This window comes from Sardina pilchardus, chromosome 18, assembly GCF_963854185.1.
Source record: "Sardina pilchardus chromosome 18, fSarPil1.1, whole genome shotgun sequence".
Classification (NCBI taxonomy): Eukaryota; Metazoa; Chordata; class Actinopteri; order Clupeiformes; family Clupeidae; genus Sardina; species Sardina pilchardus.
This window is the reverse complement of record NC_085011.1, coordinates 23,787,166-23,805,225: the sequence shown is the minus strand read 5'-3', so window position 1 is coordinate 23,805,225 and position 18,060 is coordinate 23,787,166. Positions and strand designations below refer to the sequence as shown.

At 45.5% G+C, this 18,060-nt stretch overlaps 1 protein-coding gene across 1 annotated transcript in view; it reads right to left on the bottom strand.

Moving 5' to 3' along the window:
* bcl11aa (BCL11 transcription factor A a) overlaps positions 1-15,160 on the bottom strand; it is a 66,499-nt gene extending 51,339 nt beyond the window's left edge. The window contains exons 1-2 of the mRNA XM_062519587.1: positions 14,871-15,160; positions 10,456-10,794 (exon numbers count right to left, since the gene is read on the bottom strand). Of these exons, the coding sequence (XP_062375571.1) occupies positions 10,456-10,794; positions 14,871-14,925 (394 nt within the window). The 5' untranslated portion in view covers positions 14,926-15,160. The remainder of the gene's footprint in view (positions 1-10,455; positions 10,795-14,870) is intronic.
* Positions 15,161-18,060: the final 2,900 nt, after the last annotated feature.

Here is an 18,060-nt window from a genome sequence, read left to right as displayed (position 1 = left end):
TCGTCGCTGTCTCTGATAGATGCCGCATCTGCACAGCCTGCAGCTGGGAGCCAGGGGTTGTCTTTCGTTCTACAGGCATCCAAAAATAAAGCAATTAACTTATTGGCAGGCAGGATCTCGGCAGCGTGACAGGCCATCCTGTGCGGGGTGAGGGGGCCACAGACCCCCCCAACCCCGGGCCAGCACCGAGCTTCCTGACACGGGGGCGAATTATCCCACTGTACAAACAAGTGTCTTTCTTTTCATTCTTTTCTTTCTCCCTCCCTCTCTTTCTTTCATTCCCTCTGTCTGTCTTCTCTGTCTTTTTCTCTTGTTCTGCCAACACTTGTTAAAGCCAGTCGCGGCAGAGAGAGCGTGTGACAGTCACGGTGTGTATTTTGTGTGAGGTGGGTGGTTGTATTGTCAAGGTGCATGTGGCTTTGAGTAGTCCCTGAGGAGTGTGTGTGTATAGACACACACATACACACACAGAAAAATCACACACGAGCACCAACATTGTTGTGCACCGTACACATTGTGCATCACACCGCTTTGAAGGCGAGTGCAGATGCTGTTCCTCAAATATTTGTTTTTGGGGTGTGTGAATTTGCATGTCATATACATAACAGCAATCATCATCCTAATGCGGATCGGCAGTGCCAATAACAGTCATTAAGCGTCAAAAAAAATAATCTCTCTAATGCGCTTAATTCACATTTTAATTGTGTGTCTCATGGTAACATAAAAATGCCACTTTGGAGATTAATATGCAAACTTGTGAAATAATGCCCTCCCATGATATCTGCAATCGTTTAGTTCTCCTGTGCATGTCAGCCCAATTTCTGGACCTCGCATCAAATTCAGAGATTCTGGCAACAGCCTCTCAGCTCTTCAACTACTGTGGGGCCCAGCGCGTGCACACACACACACACTAACACACACACACACACGGCCAAAAAAAAAATAGGCACACACCCAACACTGTCACGCACATTCACATTCACACACACAAACACTCAAAACTAGGCAAACACCCAATCCACACACACACACACATGCCTCACTTTAGGCATGTGAAAAAAAACACACACGCACACACACACACACACACACACAGAGAGAACTCGCCGGGCACTTTTTGTGGGCCGGTCTTTGGTCCGTGCCGACGCGGCGGCGGCCCTGGATTATTTATCCAGCGTTTATGCGGCGGCGCTCTCGGTATGCTCTCCTAATCAGCCGCGGCTCGGTGAAGACTTTTTGATTAGGGCACAATAAGCAGGCGCCCAGAGGGCCGCCGGAGCCACTGTGAACCCCGCGTGGGTTAGAGAGAGCAGCCTAATGAAGTCACACAGGGAACGCCGCGCGCGGCGCACAGACGGAAGGAGAGAGAGAGAGAGAGGGAGAGAGAGAGTGAACAAGAGAGTAAGAGAGAGAGAGAGAGAGAGAGAGGGGTGAACAAGCAGAACCAAATAGACAAAAAAAGAATGAATTGGAGACCGAGAAAGAAAGACAGAAGGAAAAAAAAGAAGAGATGGATGGAGGGAGCAAAAAAGAGAAAGAGAACTAGGAAGAGATGGAGACAGAAGAAAAGAAAGAGAGAGAGAGAGACAGGGGGAGAGAGAGATGGAAAGGAAATAAAAGGCAAAAAACAGGCCGCTGAGGGGGTCTCTGTGTGTCTGCAGAGACTCAACTTTTGCCATTTGTAACCATTAGAGCCCAAATGAATTGATTGTATTGAGCGCCTCGGCTGGCAAGCCCCTAGCCGCGCGAGTGGCAGCACTCCTCAAGGTCACCGCAAAAACTCAGACAACTTCTGAGACCCACTCGGAGAGGACAGGGGCTACTGATGCTGGACGGACGGCCTGCCTGCCGGCCTGCCTGCCGTTCGGTCAGCTGGACGGCCTGAGAAGGCCACCAGCTGACACACTGACTGGTAGACACACCTAGACCTCGCCTCTGCAGACAAGCAGATAAGCATAACCTTAAGCCTACGGGCAACTGTACAGTCAGTACACTCATCAGCAAAAACCAGAGAAACCAGTGTGTGTGTGTGTGTGTGTGTGTGTGTGTGTGTGTAAGTGTAGGTGTGTGTGTGTGTGTGACCGAGAGAGAGAACGAGTGGAACATAGCTATGAGAGTACATGAGAGTATGCCAAATCAAATAACAACATGTTTTAACATGAGTCTGAGCTTGAGTGTAATAGTGTGAGTATGTGTGTGTGTGTGTGTGTGTGTGTGTGTGTGTGAGAGAGAGAGAGAGTGTGTGTGTGTGTGTGTGTGTGTGTGTGTGTGTGTTGTACGAGTATGAATGAGTGTGCCCAGCAGCTATCACTACTCCACAGATCAGGGGCAGGCTGCAGCTATGGTGGGAGTTCATGAGTAACAGGAATGCCCAGCGTGGAACCGGGAGCCAGGGCCACACTAGCCCAGTCCTCCCCAGCCCCCCCTCCCCGTCCCCAGCCCCGTCCCCAGCCCTGCTCCCTGCCAACCATCCGCTGGCACGGCCCACTGGGGATGTCCTCCAGCCATGCTGCCAACTCCCAAACCCTTTCATGTTCACCCCCGAGCCCAAACGGCCCTCTTGTACGCACAAATACACACACATATAAACATACAAACACACACATTCACACACACTCACACACGCACTCTCTCTCACACACACACACACACACTCACACACACAGAGAGAGAGAGATACATGTGTATGCATCAACACATTTGCCCAACACATGCTGACGTACACCCACTACAAGTAGCACATTCGTACACTACTTATGCGGGTGCTACCCTTCATTCAGGTTTATACACACATAAGGGGCAGCAGCAATTTCACATCCTCTGAGTCTATGTACTCACACAGCCTCTCACACGTGCTGCACATACGCATGCATGCGCATACACACACACACACACACACACACACACACACACACAAACACACACACTTAGTAATTCAGCACAGTTTTTTGCTTGTTTATAAAACGCCAGCCTGTAATCCACTGGGATTTATAAATACGCTTTGTAGTACATAAACATTTTTTATGGACACTTTTTTCCTCCTCTCAAACCTCTGATATAACTGGAGAGCCACAGTGTGACAGGGCCTGGTAGGCCTATATGTACAGAGACACAGGCCCAGGAGAACAGGAAAGAGAAAAGGAGAGAGAGAGAGAGAGAGAGAGAGAGAAAGAGAGAGCAAAGAGAGAGCAAAGAGGAATGTTTTTTTTACAGGGAACCTCACCCGTCACTCCTATCAATCATCATCACCATCATTGCACACACACACACACGAAGGAGAGGTCAGGACCTCTATGCACCCACAAACACACGCACACACACACACACACACACACACACACACACACACACACACACACACACACACACACTTCAGTGACGTGATTTAACTAAATTTAGAGGGGGAATATTTTCCAGTGTATCTGTCAATATAACAAATAGACACATCTGCTTTGAAGAGAAATACATATTTGCATCTATAATCAGATCTATTTTTTATTGGATATATTTTTTATGGGGATCAGATTTTTGTTGTTGTTTTTTGTTATGTTCATTGATCATTTTCATCTTCAAAAAAAAAAAGAAACGCAGACTAAACAGAGACACACCTTGATATACACACACACTCGCAATTGTGTACATCTGAGCACAATTACTCAGTGCCTTCTCCCAGGGTGGGAGTGTGTACGTACTGTATGTCTGTGTTTGTGCTCGTGTGTGTGTGTGTGTGTGTGTGTGTCTGTGTGTGTGTGTGTGTGTGTGTGTGTGTGTGTGTGTGTGTGTGTGTGTGTATGTCTGTGTTTGTGTATGTGTGTGTGTTGGGTGGGGGGGGGGAGTGTGTCAGCAGCTTCTGAATGAGCAAACGCTTCAGTATGGATCTCTCTCTCTCTCTGTGTTTCTCTCTCTCTCCTCCTGTCACCAAAAAAGACGCCATTGTCTGGAGGTGGGAGGGGAGGGACTCCAAGCAGCAGTGGTTGACGGAGGGGGGCTTATGGTGGGTAGAGGGGGGGGGGGGGGGGGCGGTGAGCGAGGGCTGGTTGGCGTAGGTGGCAGTGTGCCAGTCAGGGAACGGCTGTCTGCTAAATACCTTTGTTTCCCGTGAGCTGGATCTCGCCACGAGGCGCACAGCCACAGGAAGAAGAAGACGAGAAAATAAAAACAGGTAGAGGGGATGTGCAGCCGCTTCAGCTTGCAGCGCACACACAGGGGTAGAAAAAAATCTCCCTACACCTTCCAAATCCACTAACCCCACTCCCTCCCATCTCCCTGATACACACACATACACACACACACACACACGCACACACACACAGACACACACACACACACACACACACACACACACACACACACACACACACACACACAAAACATCTCATAGGATAAAAAGTCCCATTATAATATGAATGCGATTTTTTTTTCTAGGATCAATTATATAAAAGGCAGAATCCAGCAGTGGGAAATTCATAATATAAATAAAAACATTTGGCAAAAATAGGTCATTGTTTCAGCTTTTCTCTGGCTGAAGGGACAGTGTAGGGGGGTGTTCTGAAATTAACATCAAAATGTAGCACATGTCAAGAGAAAGCATGCACTTCAGCTACCCAACACACACACACACACAGGCAAACGTACACATAAAACCAAGCCAGCTCATTACCTTACACTGCAAGAGAATCTAAGCTCATCTTCCAGAAAAAAAAGAAAATATCACAAAGATAAAGGGAAAAAAAACGGGGAATGAAACGGATTCGCAGCCTTTGGAAAAATTAAAGATGAGGCGCTATTTATATGCATATTCATAAAGCACTCGCATCTGAGCACAGAACTGCCAAGGCTTCTGTGACATTAGTGAGACACATTGCTTTCTTGGGGGGGTTGAGGGGGCGGGGGGAGGGGGCTTTCTGATAATTCATGGTCCCTGATCATGGAACAAGAAAAATGCTGTGAAGCCTCCTGCAGCACACGCGCATGGAGAGTGGAATTCTAAAAAAAGGGTTCGGTTGGACGTGTTGTGCCAGGACCACTGCGCTTAGCCATGTCTCCAAGTGCCACCGCAGCTAGTCACTACATCTGCGACAAGAACAGCAATCCTGAATTTATTCAACCGATGAAAACACTCTCTCTAGCTCACACACACACACACACAGATTTTGGATACACTCACATATACAGCAGAAGAGCAAATAACACACACATAAGTATGTACATGTACATATACATATACACACACACACACACACTTTCTCTCTCTCTCTCCCTCTCTCTCTCACACACACACACACACACACACACATTGTTGACTGGCAGGGGAAAGCTGGGAGCTGGCAACAGCTGCTGATAGAGGCTAGTTCCTGTGTCTGTCTGCTGAGGCTGTTTAGTTAGTTGCTAGCCTCTCTGCTCATTCTTCTGTGTGTGTGTGTGTGTGTGTGTGTGTGTGTGTACTACAGTATCTATGGGTGAGCACTGCAATACATGGTACTGTACTCAACATTCACAGTACCCATTACTTCACTATGCCCCATTGGCCCCCCAGCACCCAGCTGGGGGAGAGAGAGCGAGAGACAGAGAGACAGAGAGACAGAGAGACAGAGAGACAGAGAGAAAGGGGGAAATCACATCCTTCGCCAAATCCAACTCTCTCCCTTGTCAGCTACAAAAGAATTACGCTTTGAAGATAATCACAGTCATGACAGACAGTTATGCTTGAAATAGTGGGTGATTTGAGTGAAGGGAAAAAAATGAACTAGATGATATTTTAAAAAATGGCTCAAATTGCTTGGGTCTTTGTTAAGGCAATCATCTGGGTCAAATTTTGGCACAGAAAATTGCATGCAGCTCATATGCCAGGCAATAGCACAGTGTAATTGATTCAATATTAATTGGGTGGCCCTGATTTACATTGACTGCTAGAGCCGTAGCTGTGCAACAACTGAAAAAGAGAGAGAGAAGGAGAGAGAGAGAGAGAGAGAGAGAATAGAGAGATAGAAGACATGCATGTTCAAAAGAGAGAGGCATTTGAAAAAGCATTTGAAAAAAAAAATACAATTATCTGTATTGAGTCCCATTGTGCATATCAGCACTGTGAGTCTGAACTAATCGGCTGACCCACTGCAGACCGGTCATAATATCAAAAGGGGACATCAGCGTGGCAGTAGACAGTCCCAGATTTTTTTTATTTTTTTTTTGTAAAAAAAACCTGCTCGTTAAAAAGTTCACCGGCGTTCCAAACGGTTTCATGTTCGAAGCCAACGCAAATTCAATCTGTCACGTTGACATATTTTTGGACGCCGCGCTCGAAAAAAAAAAAAAAAGGCAGAAAAAAAAAACACACACACACACACACACTGGAGATCGCCGGATGTTACTTTGCATATTTTTTACATTTCATCAAGAAAGCCAGACAGAAGGAACGGAACAAAGGCAATGCCATTACCATCACTGTAATGCGTTGAGCGCTCACACAGCGCTTGACGCTCTTGGCACACACTCATGTGCATGTGATAAAAGGCCCATCACAGTTTAAGATTAACAACCTGCCTTTATTTTCCCCCCTCCCTCTGTCAGTGAATCTCGGGATTGGGGCGCATAATCTCATTTAGGGATTAATAGAATAAGTGTTGCCGTTGGAGAAACAGGGCTCATGGCTGCCCATATTAAAATGGCACGGCCCGGCAGCGTACAGGCGAAGGGTGAAAAAAAAAAAAAAGAGGGGGTGAGGAAAGCACAGAGAAGGGGGCAGAAAGAGAGAGTGAAGGGGAGGGGAGGGTAGAGGGCAGGGGGGGTATGGGAGGAGAGGGGGCGGGGTGGAGTGGGGTGGGGTGGAGGGGAGAGAGCTGCAGAGTCGATTACCCCCGTGCTGACGGCCTGGGCCCCCTCGCCAGGATGCATGGCCTATTTGGGGCAGCATGCATGGAGCACACACACACACACACACACACACACACGTACAGCGCTCTCCACATACACGCGCACACACACACACACACACACACACACACACACACACACACATACACAGTCCATTCCACCATGACAGGTACTGCTTTTCGTCTTCTCAAACAGACCGCTGCTATATGTAAATAGGGATGTTACATCACGCAGACAAAGCTCCGTATTTGGCCATTTGAGGCAGCCAGCGTCGGGATCCTCCGTGAGGTCCTCACTGTCCCCTCTCTCTCCTCAAATCTCCCCCCAACCACATATTACCACAGCACTCTCCCAGCCTAGGTTACGCCACAGGAATCGATCACTAACATAACATGCCTGCCATTACTACCACCAGCATAGGATATATAAATGTAAATATCAGTTCAGGTCTACACCATCTAATTCAGGAGGCTTGTTGACAGGTACTCAGTTATGACACTGCATACTACAAAGTGACTAACATCTGTATTTAAGGCCAGAACTCCATTGAAATCTGTCTGCTCAGAAGAAAGACGTTCTTCAAAACGTACACTGCTTCATAAACTGAGCCACATGCTAGAGCCATAACTGTCCTTGAAAATGTTATGTCTAAAGCTACCTCTAGTATGACTAATTGATGTCACTGTTCCCTGTTTGACCCACTAACATTGCCAAGATTAAATAACATGCTAAGGAGCCGTTGAAGTCTTTCCCTCAAAATTGTTTTTTTTTTTTTTATTATACCAACCACACATAATACCAGTGACCCAACACCATCGTCTGAACCCTTTTTATATTATGATGTAAATGAGCCTAATAACCCAGTTTAGCTGCTGACAGGAACATGACGCTAGCGAGCGCGATAGCTGGCACGCTTAAATGGATTGGATAATTTGTGCTGAAACTGCATCAACATCTTTTAAAACAAAGGGGTTAACCAGACATGCATGACCCTGGTTAGCACTCATATCCATTAAAACCACAATGAATCTCAGGGAGACATTGGCTTGACTGTCCTTTAGCCTACCACATGCCCTCCATATGTAAATCCACCCTGGAGAAGGGTATTTTTCTTTCTTTCTTTCTCTTTCTTTCTTTCTGTCTTTCTATCTGTCTCTTTCTTTCTTTCAGTTCTTCTCTCCTTTCGTCCACCCCCTCCTAAGCCCACTTTGCCCATCACGCAGCTAGGATGTCTTTGGGAACTACTTCATCCTTGAACCCCACCAGCCCATAATTACTCCTGAAAGAAGGTCAAGTACAAATGATTGTTGATGGGGCTGACCCAACCCAGGCACTTCCTGGAAAACCGATCCCTCTGAACCAAACCAGAAAAAGAGAAAGAAAGAGAGAGAGAGAGAGAGAGAGAGAGAGAGAGAGAGAGAGAGAGAAAGAGAAAGAGACAGAGAGAGAAGGAGGGAGGGGGGAAAAAGGTCTTAATGCGAGGGGAGGGCTGCAGACAAAACAGGCCGGAGGAGACACGCTGGCATTTTTCTGCTCGCAACAAACACCTCTTTAAATCACCAGCAGCAGCAGGCCGGCTGTGTACAGTAGGGAGGCACACACACACACACACACACACACACACACACACACACACACACACACAGGGGAAAAAGATTTCCAGTGTTATACAATGAGCTCTTGGGGGTGGGCGGGGGGGTGTGGGGTGGACATTGAGTTCTGTAAACAGCCTGGCAAAAAGGAGCAGACGACCTTATGATTACCTTAGGACACAATTTAACCCTGCGGATTCCAAGAATTTTTTTCTTTTTTTTTAAAGTTGTTTACAAGCAAAGTGATAAACTGTCCTGTTTGGCTCTTTGTCTCCGTGGCAGTATTTCATGTTTTCCCATGCCTTATTTAGTGCTGGAAGTCAACCGCTAGAAGTTCACCCTAATTAAAATACACGCAGAAAAACTATAACAAATAATTAGTGGTGCTAAGATTCCTTAAAATAAATGACTCTTCCTCAACAAACCAAAAATAACCGAGTGTCCCTCTACTTCCTTTTTCACGTTTTTTTTCGTAGGTTTTTTTTTCTATATTTTGGTAAGAAAGTGAAAATCTGCAGGCATACATTTATTCGGATAAGATGTGGCCATGTAAAAACCACAACGAAATCAAGATACATCTGTGGAAACCACATGAGAGAGTCCAAGCAGCACAGAGAGGCATTTCCCATGAGCTTGTGGACACACACTGAGGGAGGTTGAGGTGGGGAGGGGAGTGTGTGTGAGTGTGTGTGTGTGTGTGTGTGTGTGTGTGTGTGTGTGTGCACGTGCGTGCGTGCGTGCATGTGTGTGAGTGTTGTTTGGGTGTATGTGTGTGTGTGTGTGTGTGTGTGTGAGGGGGGTGGTACGATGCCACCCTCCAAACTACCCCTCACACACACACACACACCCCAACCTGCCCCCCTCCCCTCTCAGTGTCCCTCTTTGTGGGGATAAGCCCATTTGTGTGCCCTTCAGGGCACACCCTCGGTGCTCCACTTTGTCCAGTCACAAAATGGCAACTTCAAGCCAAGGTCGGCCATGTCACTTTGCCATTGGGCTATATTTGATTACCGCATATGTGTGTGTGTGTGTGTGTGTGTGTGTGTGTGGTGGTAGAAGTGAATTAACAAAAAAAAAAAAAACAATGCCACCCCGTCGGGCTCAGTGGACCCCCGGGCATCTGCTAAGTCAAGTTTAACCGTTTCAAAAACTCCTCTGAACTAAAGGAGATGTCGTCTGATGAGCGGAGAGGAGAGGAGAGGGGGAGAAGGAGAGGGGCTGAGTGGGTTTCACCACGGAGAGGAGCCACGGCGAAGCCCACAGTGGAGCAGACAGTCGACAGTGCAAGGGGCTGTGATCTACGGCACAAGCCTGACTTTAATTACCGCGATCCCACTCAGTCGAAGAGCAAAGTGAAAACCCATGGCGATTCGGAGCGCTGATGAGCAAATGATAATAAATCAAAACAAAGAATGTTTTTCATCTCTGCTTTGGAAAAACAAAAGCTGCAGCCTCAACTTGACACTGGCTCTGAGGTCGGCTTTCACAGTGTGGCAAGCTTCAATAACCCGCCGCCACACTATGTGTTTCATATTCCTGTTTACTCTGCGTGCACACACACACACACACACACACACACACACACATTGGCTACACATAGGCTTATGCACAATCCCAGTCATTCTCCATATTAAGGTTATTGATATCTGTCTCCAGAGCTGCAGTTGGGATCCACCCAATTTCTCTAAGGGCCACCAAACCCCACAGTGAGGGGGGAACATGTGTGCGATGCATGTCTTATGCATCTACTCAGTATGCATGCACACACACACTCACACACTCACACACACACACACACACACACACACACACACACACACACACAAACACACTTGCAGTGTGAGTGTACAGATGTGAATCACAAGCATCCCTCTCCAGACAATTTTTTTTTATATCCATGTGCAATAAGCCTGACCCCCATCACCTCTACATTTTTTGGTCAACGTTTTTTTTTTTTTCTCCCCCTCCTTGTTTTCTAAAAAGAGTCGTTTACCTGTAATGTTTTCCTGTTTGGGGCAAATTCCTCGGGAGGACGTGGACAAGCAGTCGTCATCCTCGGGCGTGACCTGGATGCCCACCTCCACAGGGTTGGAGGCCCTCCTCAGTTCGCCATGTGGCGGCGACGGAGCCTTATCCACTGCCTTGTCCATGCACAAGGTGCCATTGCATTGCTTCCTCTTGTGCTCGATAAAAATTAGGATATCCCCGAGAGGGAAGTTCATCTGGCACTGGCCACAGGTGAGCAGGTCCTGGTCTCCTTCCGGAGCGAGCTGTACCAGCCCACGGTGTTCCTGCCGCTCCTCCGAGAGCACGGCGGCGGACAGAGGCTCGGCTGCAGGCAGGCAAGGGATGCCACGCCAGACGCAGGGAGTGAGGAGGAGAGGAAGGAGAGCGAGAGACCAGGGAAAGAGGAGAGAGAGAGAGAGGGAGAGAGAGAGAGAGACAGACAGAAAATTAGACACTGAATGTTTGAGCGGATATCAGCAAGATGACTAGATGAGGCATAATGTTGAGAGATGTGGGGAGGAAGAATCATCATATGGCATGCTACGTGCATATCATTGTCACAGCAATTCCTGGCTGTCACTTAGGGAGGCATTGTCGATAGGAGAGGGATCTAGTGAATCAAGACGCATTGTGATTTCTTAGGGTTTTCCTCCTTTGCTTCAATATTTACAAAATATTCAGGCCACCAGAAAAAATGATATCAGGTAAACAGCATGTATTACAACAGAAACTGAACAGACACATTGTGCTCTGCACACACTCATAGTTGAGAATATTGTGTTTACACATAACACCACTTACTGTATGGAAAACAACATAGGAAGATACTTAATGAATAGATTTTTGTGAGCTTGGCACAGTTACCTTCTCCCTTATTTGACAAGAGCAATATGCACACTTGAGTTGCATCTTTAAAATGTGCATTTCAAACAGAGTAACTTCAGATTTCATCTCTAGGTCTCACTCTCTTACGATGGGTACGTTTAAATGTGTCCAACACATGTGCAGTGCGCAAAGCCAGCGCGTTCAGCTTCCAAAATAGTACACCGCCGGACTTCATCTATGCGTATGACTTTTAATATATATATATATATTTCTTTGATAACCACTTTCAGCCGCAATTCGGGATGTAGAGTCGCCGTAGTAAATGCTTCCCTCTGAATCCAGGATTAAGTTTTTTTTTAGACTCGTTGTGAGATGTCTATTGTCACTCTCAGACAACCAGGGAAGCCCATTCATGAATGGCTGGGGCTCACTAAGACGGATGGGGAGACGCTACTTAAGCACTTTGCGCAGTATCCATCGCATTGAAAATCGTTGCTGTTATAGGTGAAAGTACTCTGTCAGTTTCCTAATGGTTAAGCATCATGACCTTCTTTACTATGCTGCCAATTTCATATTTTAATGAACCTAAAACCACTGAGAATCAAAAAATAGATTTTAATTTTAGTTGGTGATGATTGGTACAGATTTTTGATAAAAAATGTTGGGATCTTGTGAACTGAGGTTAAATTTACTTCAGCCCAACCCAGACCAGATATCGAGGGGCGTATGTGGAGTAGCTCCCAGACGTACTCAGGAAAATATCTGAAAGCGCAATCCTACACGACATCAGCGCTCCAACTAGGACATAGAGATAACGTGATAAATTCCGACTACTAGTAGGCTACTACCCTTAATTTGATGTTAGGTCACAAAGACAACGGTGGAGCTTATATCGCAGTCTTTTTAACATCCAAGCTTGCCGGTCTGCCATAACATACAAAATCCAAAGCAGTGTGACCACATACATTTTGTTTGGTCGCTTCTCTGACATTGGGCTATTTTATGTTATTTCTCGTGCCATCTGCCATCATTTACTGTGCATTACGCAATTTGTATACCCTTTCAGTACTGAGGTATTAAAAACTAGACATTAATTTTCATGGGAACGTGTATTTATCCTATTAGGCTAATGCTTGACATGGTATTCTTTCAAATGGGTTCTAAATCTGTTTTTTAATTTCACTTCACGACAAGAGACAACATTTAGGTAAAGTACGTGTAGTTTAACTTTTGTAAATGGCAGCTTAGGCTACATGTTTCAATAGTACTGTTAGAAGTCAATCTACTATAGCTATCACACATTATGTTTCCTTAATTCACTGGGTCTATTAATCACTTCTCTAGGCTAGGCCTCAGAAACACTTTTTACAAAAAAAGGGGAAATTACTGAAAAAGGTATTAACTTCAATCGCTTGTAATTCAATAAATGTCCCCTCACCTATCAAATCTGACACTCAATACTCTACACAGTTATTCTAATATGATAAATAGCCTCATCAACAACAATTCAAATTAGTCAATAATTTCTAAAACGTATGCTATTGATCACTGGACGTATTGAGATAAAGACTGAAACATTTTAAAAAAATGTTTCATAGGTATGTCGAATTAATTCATAAGATACTACTTGTCAATCTTAGAAACCCCACAAAAAAACACGAATTTGTCACCAATAATTCTAAACCATTAAAGCATTCAAACACACATACCATGTACGTATTAGCAGTGAAATAAACACTACAATACACTGTGTGGTTACTATTCTATGGTCACTGTAAATAGACGACATTATAACAGAAATACCAACCATAATTTAACAGACTCCATCATGTAGCCTATCTCTGTAGGCCTACTGAGGTGCCTATAATGTCGCTAATTTAAAAAACTTTTTTTCATAAAAGTGTTGGTTTCATTTTCCTTCCACGAGACTGAAATGCCTTGGTGCGTTTCAGTGGGGTTGCCTCCTATAGCTCTGCTCTCCTCATTTGGTTGAGTTTTCAATGTCTTTGCACATTTTATTGGTAAGCTATTCGTATTTATATAATAGTGTTCTTCAATATTCACCAAAAAACTAAGAATTGCGACGGTGCGTAAATGGGAGTGGGGCAGCCTTAACCCCATATTATATGTTTCCTTCTATTCTAAACACATCGTCAAATATGTAGATTGGGGTGGCGGTGAAATTGATCAGGTTCAAGTTCACATCCAGTTTATGATCGTTGTCTGCCCCCTAGCGGCGGACCTTCGACACGGACCACAGACTTAATGGAACCTGAAGAGACGGTCTTTGCAGTGAGATCCAGCAGACATGGTGCGGAAACCTAATAATGCCATATGATACGCTACAATGTTACAACAACATTGTATCAATTGTGTCAAGCCTGTTTATCGCTTTAGATGCCCCGCTATAAGAAAGATAGGTGGTCTGGCGCACAGAAAGTAAACAGCGACAAACCTGCGTTTTATAGGTTATCCAACAGCTATGTAGCTACTTCACAGTTCCAACCATCGTTAGTTTTTCGTTTCAGTAAAACGGTACCTCGACGAGCGAAGGGAAATGTAAAGGTTACGACTAAAACATTGCGCTCATTGCATAACTAATCATTGCCTCATAAAATGATCAATCTTAACATACAGAAATGGTTCGTTTGTGTCTGAAAGTGCTTGCTCTTTCTATTCGAGCCTTTCAGGATTTCGACCGAATTTCACCTTATCTTACCTTTCAAGTGTCCCTTTACGAATTAACGGAACAAAATGTAAAAGAAATCCATGAATGCATTGGGTAAATCAGGAAGAATACAGAGGCGAAAACAGTGTCCCTGTTGCTCTTTATAAGACGCTTCCCCCAAGAACTCTCGTCGCCACGAAGCATATGCCCTCTGTCTCAAAAAAGGTAAACTTAAAAGTTTAAACGTAAACATACTTATCTTCTTGCTGTATGTCTTTAGATACGTTGTGTGCAAGTACGCGATTTTCTACCGATTTCTTACGCTGCTGGCAGTGCAACACACACGCGGCGCTTGTAAACAGTCAGACACGAGATTTTTCCCAATCAAAATCCACTTCCACTTTTTTGAAAATCTTCCAAAAATAGTAGGCTATGAGAGAGGGGAGATCCTGCCCAGGATCGCACCCAGAGCGCGTTACGCTATATTCCTTGAGATATTTTTAAAAACCGATCTTAAGCATGCATACCTACCCTTCGCCGCGCACCTTAACGTATGCTCTTAAATGGCCAAAGCAACGGGGGCACAAGAGCCACGGCATAAGCATGTCACGAAATTCTAAACTAAAACTTCTGCTGTTGCCTGCACATTGCATGACGGATGAAAACAAAACTTTTCTCTGAGACTGTTAGAGTGGTAAAGCGCGTAAAGGTATTTCATAGACGAAAAAGAAATTCTCGCCACGCTCTTCAGTGAAGTCCACTTGACCACGATTCCGCTGTCCAGTGTCCAGTGTACCTCATGAATTGCGCTCTCCGTAACTGCTTTTTTTCTCCTTTGCCCAATACTATGTACTGGCCAAGAGAAAGTGAGTGAAAACAGTAGACATTGCAAATATTGTTCTACTTACGCGAAAAATCCCGTTTGCTTAAGTGCTTGGGTTTTTCTTGCTTGCGGCGAGACATGGTGGTTGGTGGTGGCTTTCAGCTCGGTTCACATCGGGAGAGCCGGGTTAGAAGGGAGACTCCAGAGAAAATATCTTCATCAATGCCTTTGACATCCAAAATAAATTAGAAATAATACAAAGATGGCGCAGGGAAGATGGATTGTGGGATAGCCGTCATGGCTTTTTTGAAAAGAGAGAGAGAGAGAGATGAAAAAATGGCAAAAGCCCCCCTGAGCTGCAAGTTCAAGTGCGGACGTGACGTCCCTGCGAACTTGAACGTCAGGAGATGGATGGACACAGACATACAAAACATGGGCAGGGCAAAGCCGGGGAGTGGGAGGAGGGAGTGGAAATAACAAAACCAATGGACACTCATTAGGGGCTGGACATGAAAAATAGACCCGAAGAAGCCAATGGACAGAAAGATCAGGGGGCCGGACAAGAGGCAAGAGAGAGAGGGGGGAGAGAGAGATGTCTAATGAAAGCAATGTGGAGTGTGTGTGTGCGTGTGTGTGTATGTGTGAGTGTGTGTGCGCGCGCGTGTGTGTGTGTGTGTGTGTGTGTGTGTGTGTGTGTGTGTGTGTGTGGCGAGGGGGGTTGAGGGGGGCGCGGCGGGTGGACGTAGGAAAACAGACCACGAAAAGCCAATGGACAGGAGATTCAAGGGGGCTGGACATACGATACTCAAGGGGAGGGGAAGAGAAGCGTTTAATATAAGCTGTCGCAGTGGACATTGATCAGGGCTCCGGAGCAGGAACACAGTGTTAAGCGGAGAAAGCACACTCCCTGGTTCTAACAGTCAGTGGTGTTTTTGCGACCGAGCCAAAGGCTAGGTGAGGGTGAAGCAGCTCTAAAATGAAACTAAGGGCGAGAAACGATCGGGTTGCATGAACAGGACAGACAGGTTCCGCGTGGGGGCACCGGTGTTTGATGCGGGGGGGTGGGGCGGACCTCTCACTTGTGTGGAGAGCGTAACCTATGGTATAACCTATGGCTCAGCCCAGTAAATCAGAAACCTATGGAGAATGTTTGAAATAGGGAAGAGTAAAGTAAACGTGGAAAACACTTGCGTACGTTTAACTGAAGTTTGCGTGGAATGTAGGTGGGACTTGAATACTATAGACGTGGAGTGGTGTTAAAGACAAAACACACTGACGAATAGACCATGGGAACAGCCCACAAAAAAGGGGTCGATGTAACAAGTTTCAGATGTGTTCAGGTTTGGCATGGCAGATGGGGGAGGGGGCGTCAATACATCGCCAAATGGATTTAGAGATTATAAATATATAAGATGGTCAAAACACTGCGTGAGCAATCCAAATAATGACACCTAGAGACATCATGCTTAGAACAAATGTGATGACAACGCGGTTCTATGCTCTGGGAGGGATGAGGAGAGGAACACCCCTGCGAAGTCGTAGAAGTACGACTAGCGACTGAACGGAACGAATCTCAGGAGCGAACTGCCGTGCAGTGCGCGAGCTGTTAGGAGCGGACGGGAGACAGTCTGCAGGGGAAAGAAAGGAAATCGATAGGAGATCTTAAGACAGAGCAAGCTTCGGGAATGGAAATCGAGCCTCGACAAAATGTGTTTGTGATCAGAGTGAGTGCATACATTTTACAGGGTACATATTTCGCGCCTCCTTTTTGTGGACAAAGTTCGCTCTTGGTGTAAATGCATTGTAGAATTTCTACCGCTCTCTCTGCCTCTCTCTCTCACCCTCTCTCTCTATCTCGCATTTTCTCTCTCGCCGGTGACGGTATGTCAAGGTTCAGGGGCTACATCGATGGTAGGCGTTATTCGTCCGAGATGCGGTGACGCTGTGCCTGACCCCTTTTCTTAGGGCATAATGAAACTCTTATCGTAACCTACCGGTCCTTACAGAACAACTTGGCCGCATTTTGCTGAGATATATTAGGACGGCAACAATAGCCTATTTTAAGTCAACTTGTCCCACGATAGGCTACTTGAGTATTGTTTTTGGCTTTGGTAAGAATAGTGTTGTAGTCAATTTTTGCATAATTTATTGTCACTTTCTTTGCATGATGGTAAACCATTTTGAAACGTGATAGATGCAATCATACTTTTGCGCTACTTTAGGCGGATGCTCCGTTTGAAAATAGAACTATAATGATCCGTTCACGCATTCACGCCAGACCGACAGATGTGGTCTTGATCGTCAGGTGTTATGTTGACACGAGGTTTTCTGTTTCACTCTTTCTTTAAGTGTGGCAGTACAGGCAGAATAGGTAGTATGAGCTGAGGCACGGACAGCACCAAAGTCTCGCCGTTAGCCTATGTTGAACCGGCTACGTCAAAGACAGACCGATGTGAAATGTTACATCTTGTTGCGTCCTTGAAGTCGCGAGCGCATTTGATCACTGATCGGGCCCATTATAAGCTACAACGAGTAGTAATGTCTTGAGGCGTGAAAAGAAAGCTCATGATAACAGTCCTGTATTTGCAAGTATTCCAGATAGAAGTTTGACACGTTTAAGTAGGACAATGTTGCGACTTAGCCTAAGTTAATACAACGTGTTCTCAAAGCACTGGCCAGGTACAATTAGGCAATTCTAAAATAAGCATAAGCCTTAAGGATATGTACTCTTGGCAGGCTATACACAGTGTTAGTTGTTGCAGAATAAAGAGAGACATGAATCCATTTTTTCTTACCGAATGAATAGATAATACTTTTGTAATAAATCTGCATTTCCCTTGCATGCATTTGGCTTGTAGAGAAGCATGTAGCCTACTTTCTGACCACATTACACTAAACGCGTAAAAGCGTGAAATCGATGCGAGTATGGGTGTTCTTGATTCATTTTGTATTCCAATAAAGTTAATTGAATTACAAAGTTCTAACTGAACTGCTGTAAACATAGCAGTGCCAAGAAATAGACAGTGGATCCTCTCGTCTGCCTGTAAAATCAGCAGAGACCTGCAGAAAGTGGGGAGCCTGTAATTGAGAACTGGGTAGGCTATGTGTTTACTCTCCCTTATAATTCATCAGTTCAGTCAAATTGAGAAGAGGGCATCGCGGTCTGCTTCTCTGAAAAGTATAGCTGGTTATCAGTATGTTGGGGGTTAGCGCATCGTGTTTGAGGTGAATTTCAGTGGGCCCCTACACAGCGCTCTCCATTCAGTAGCCTATAG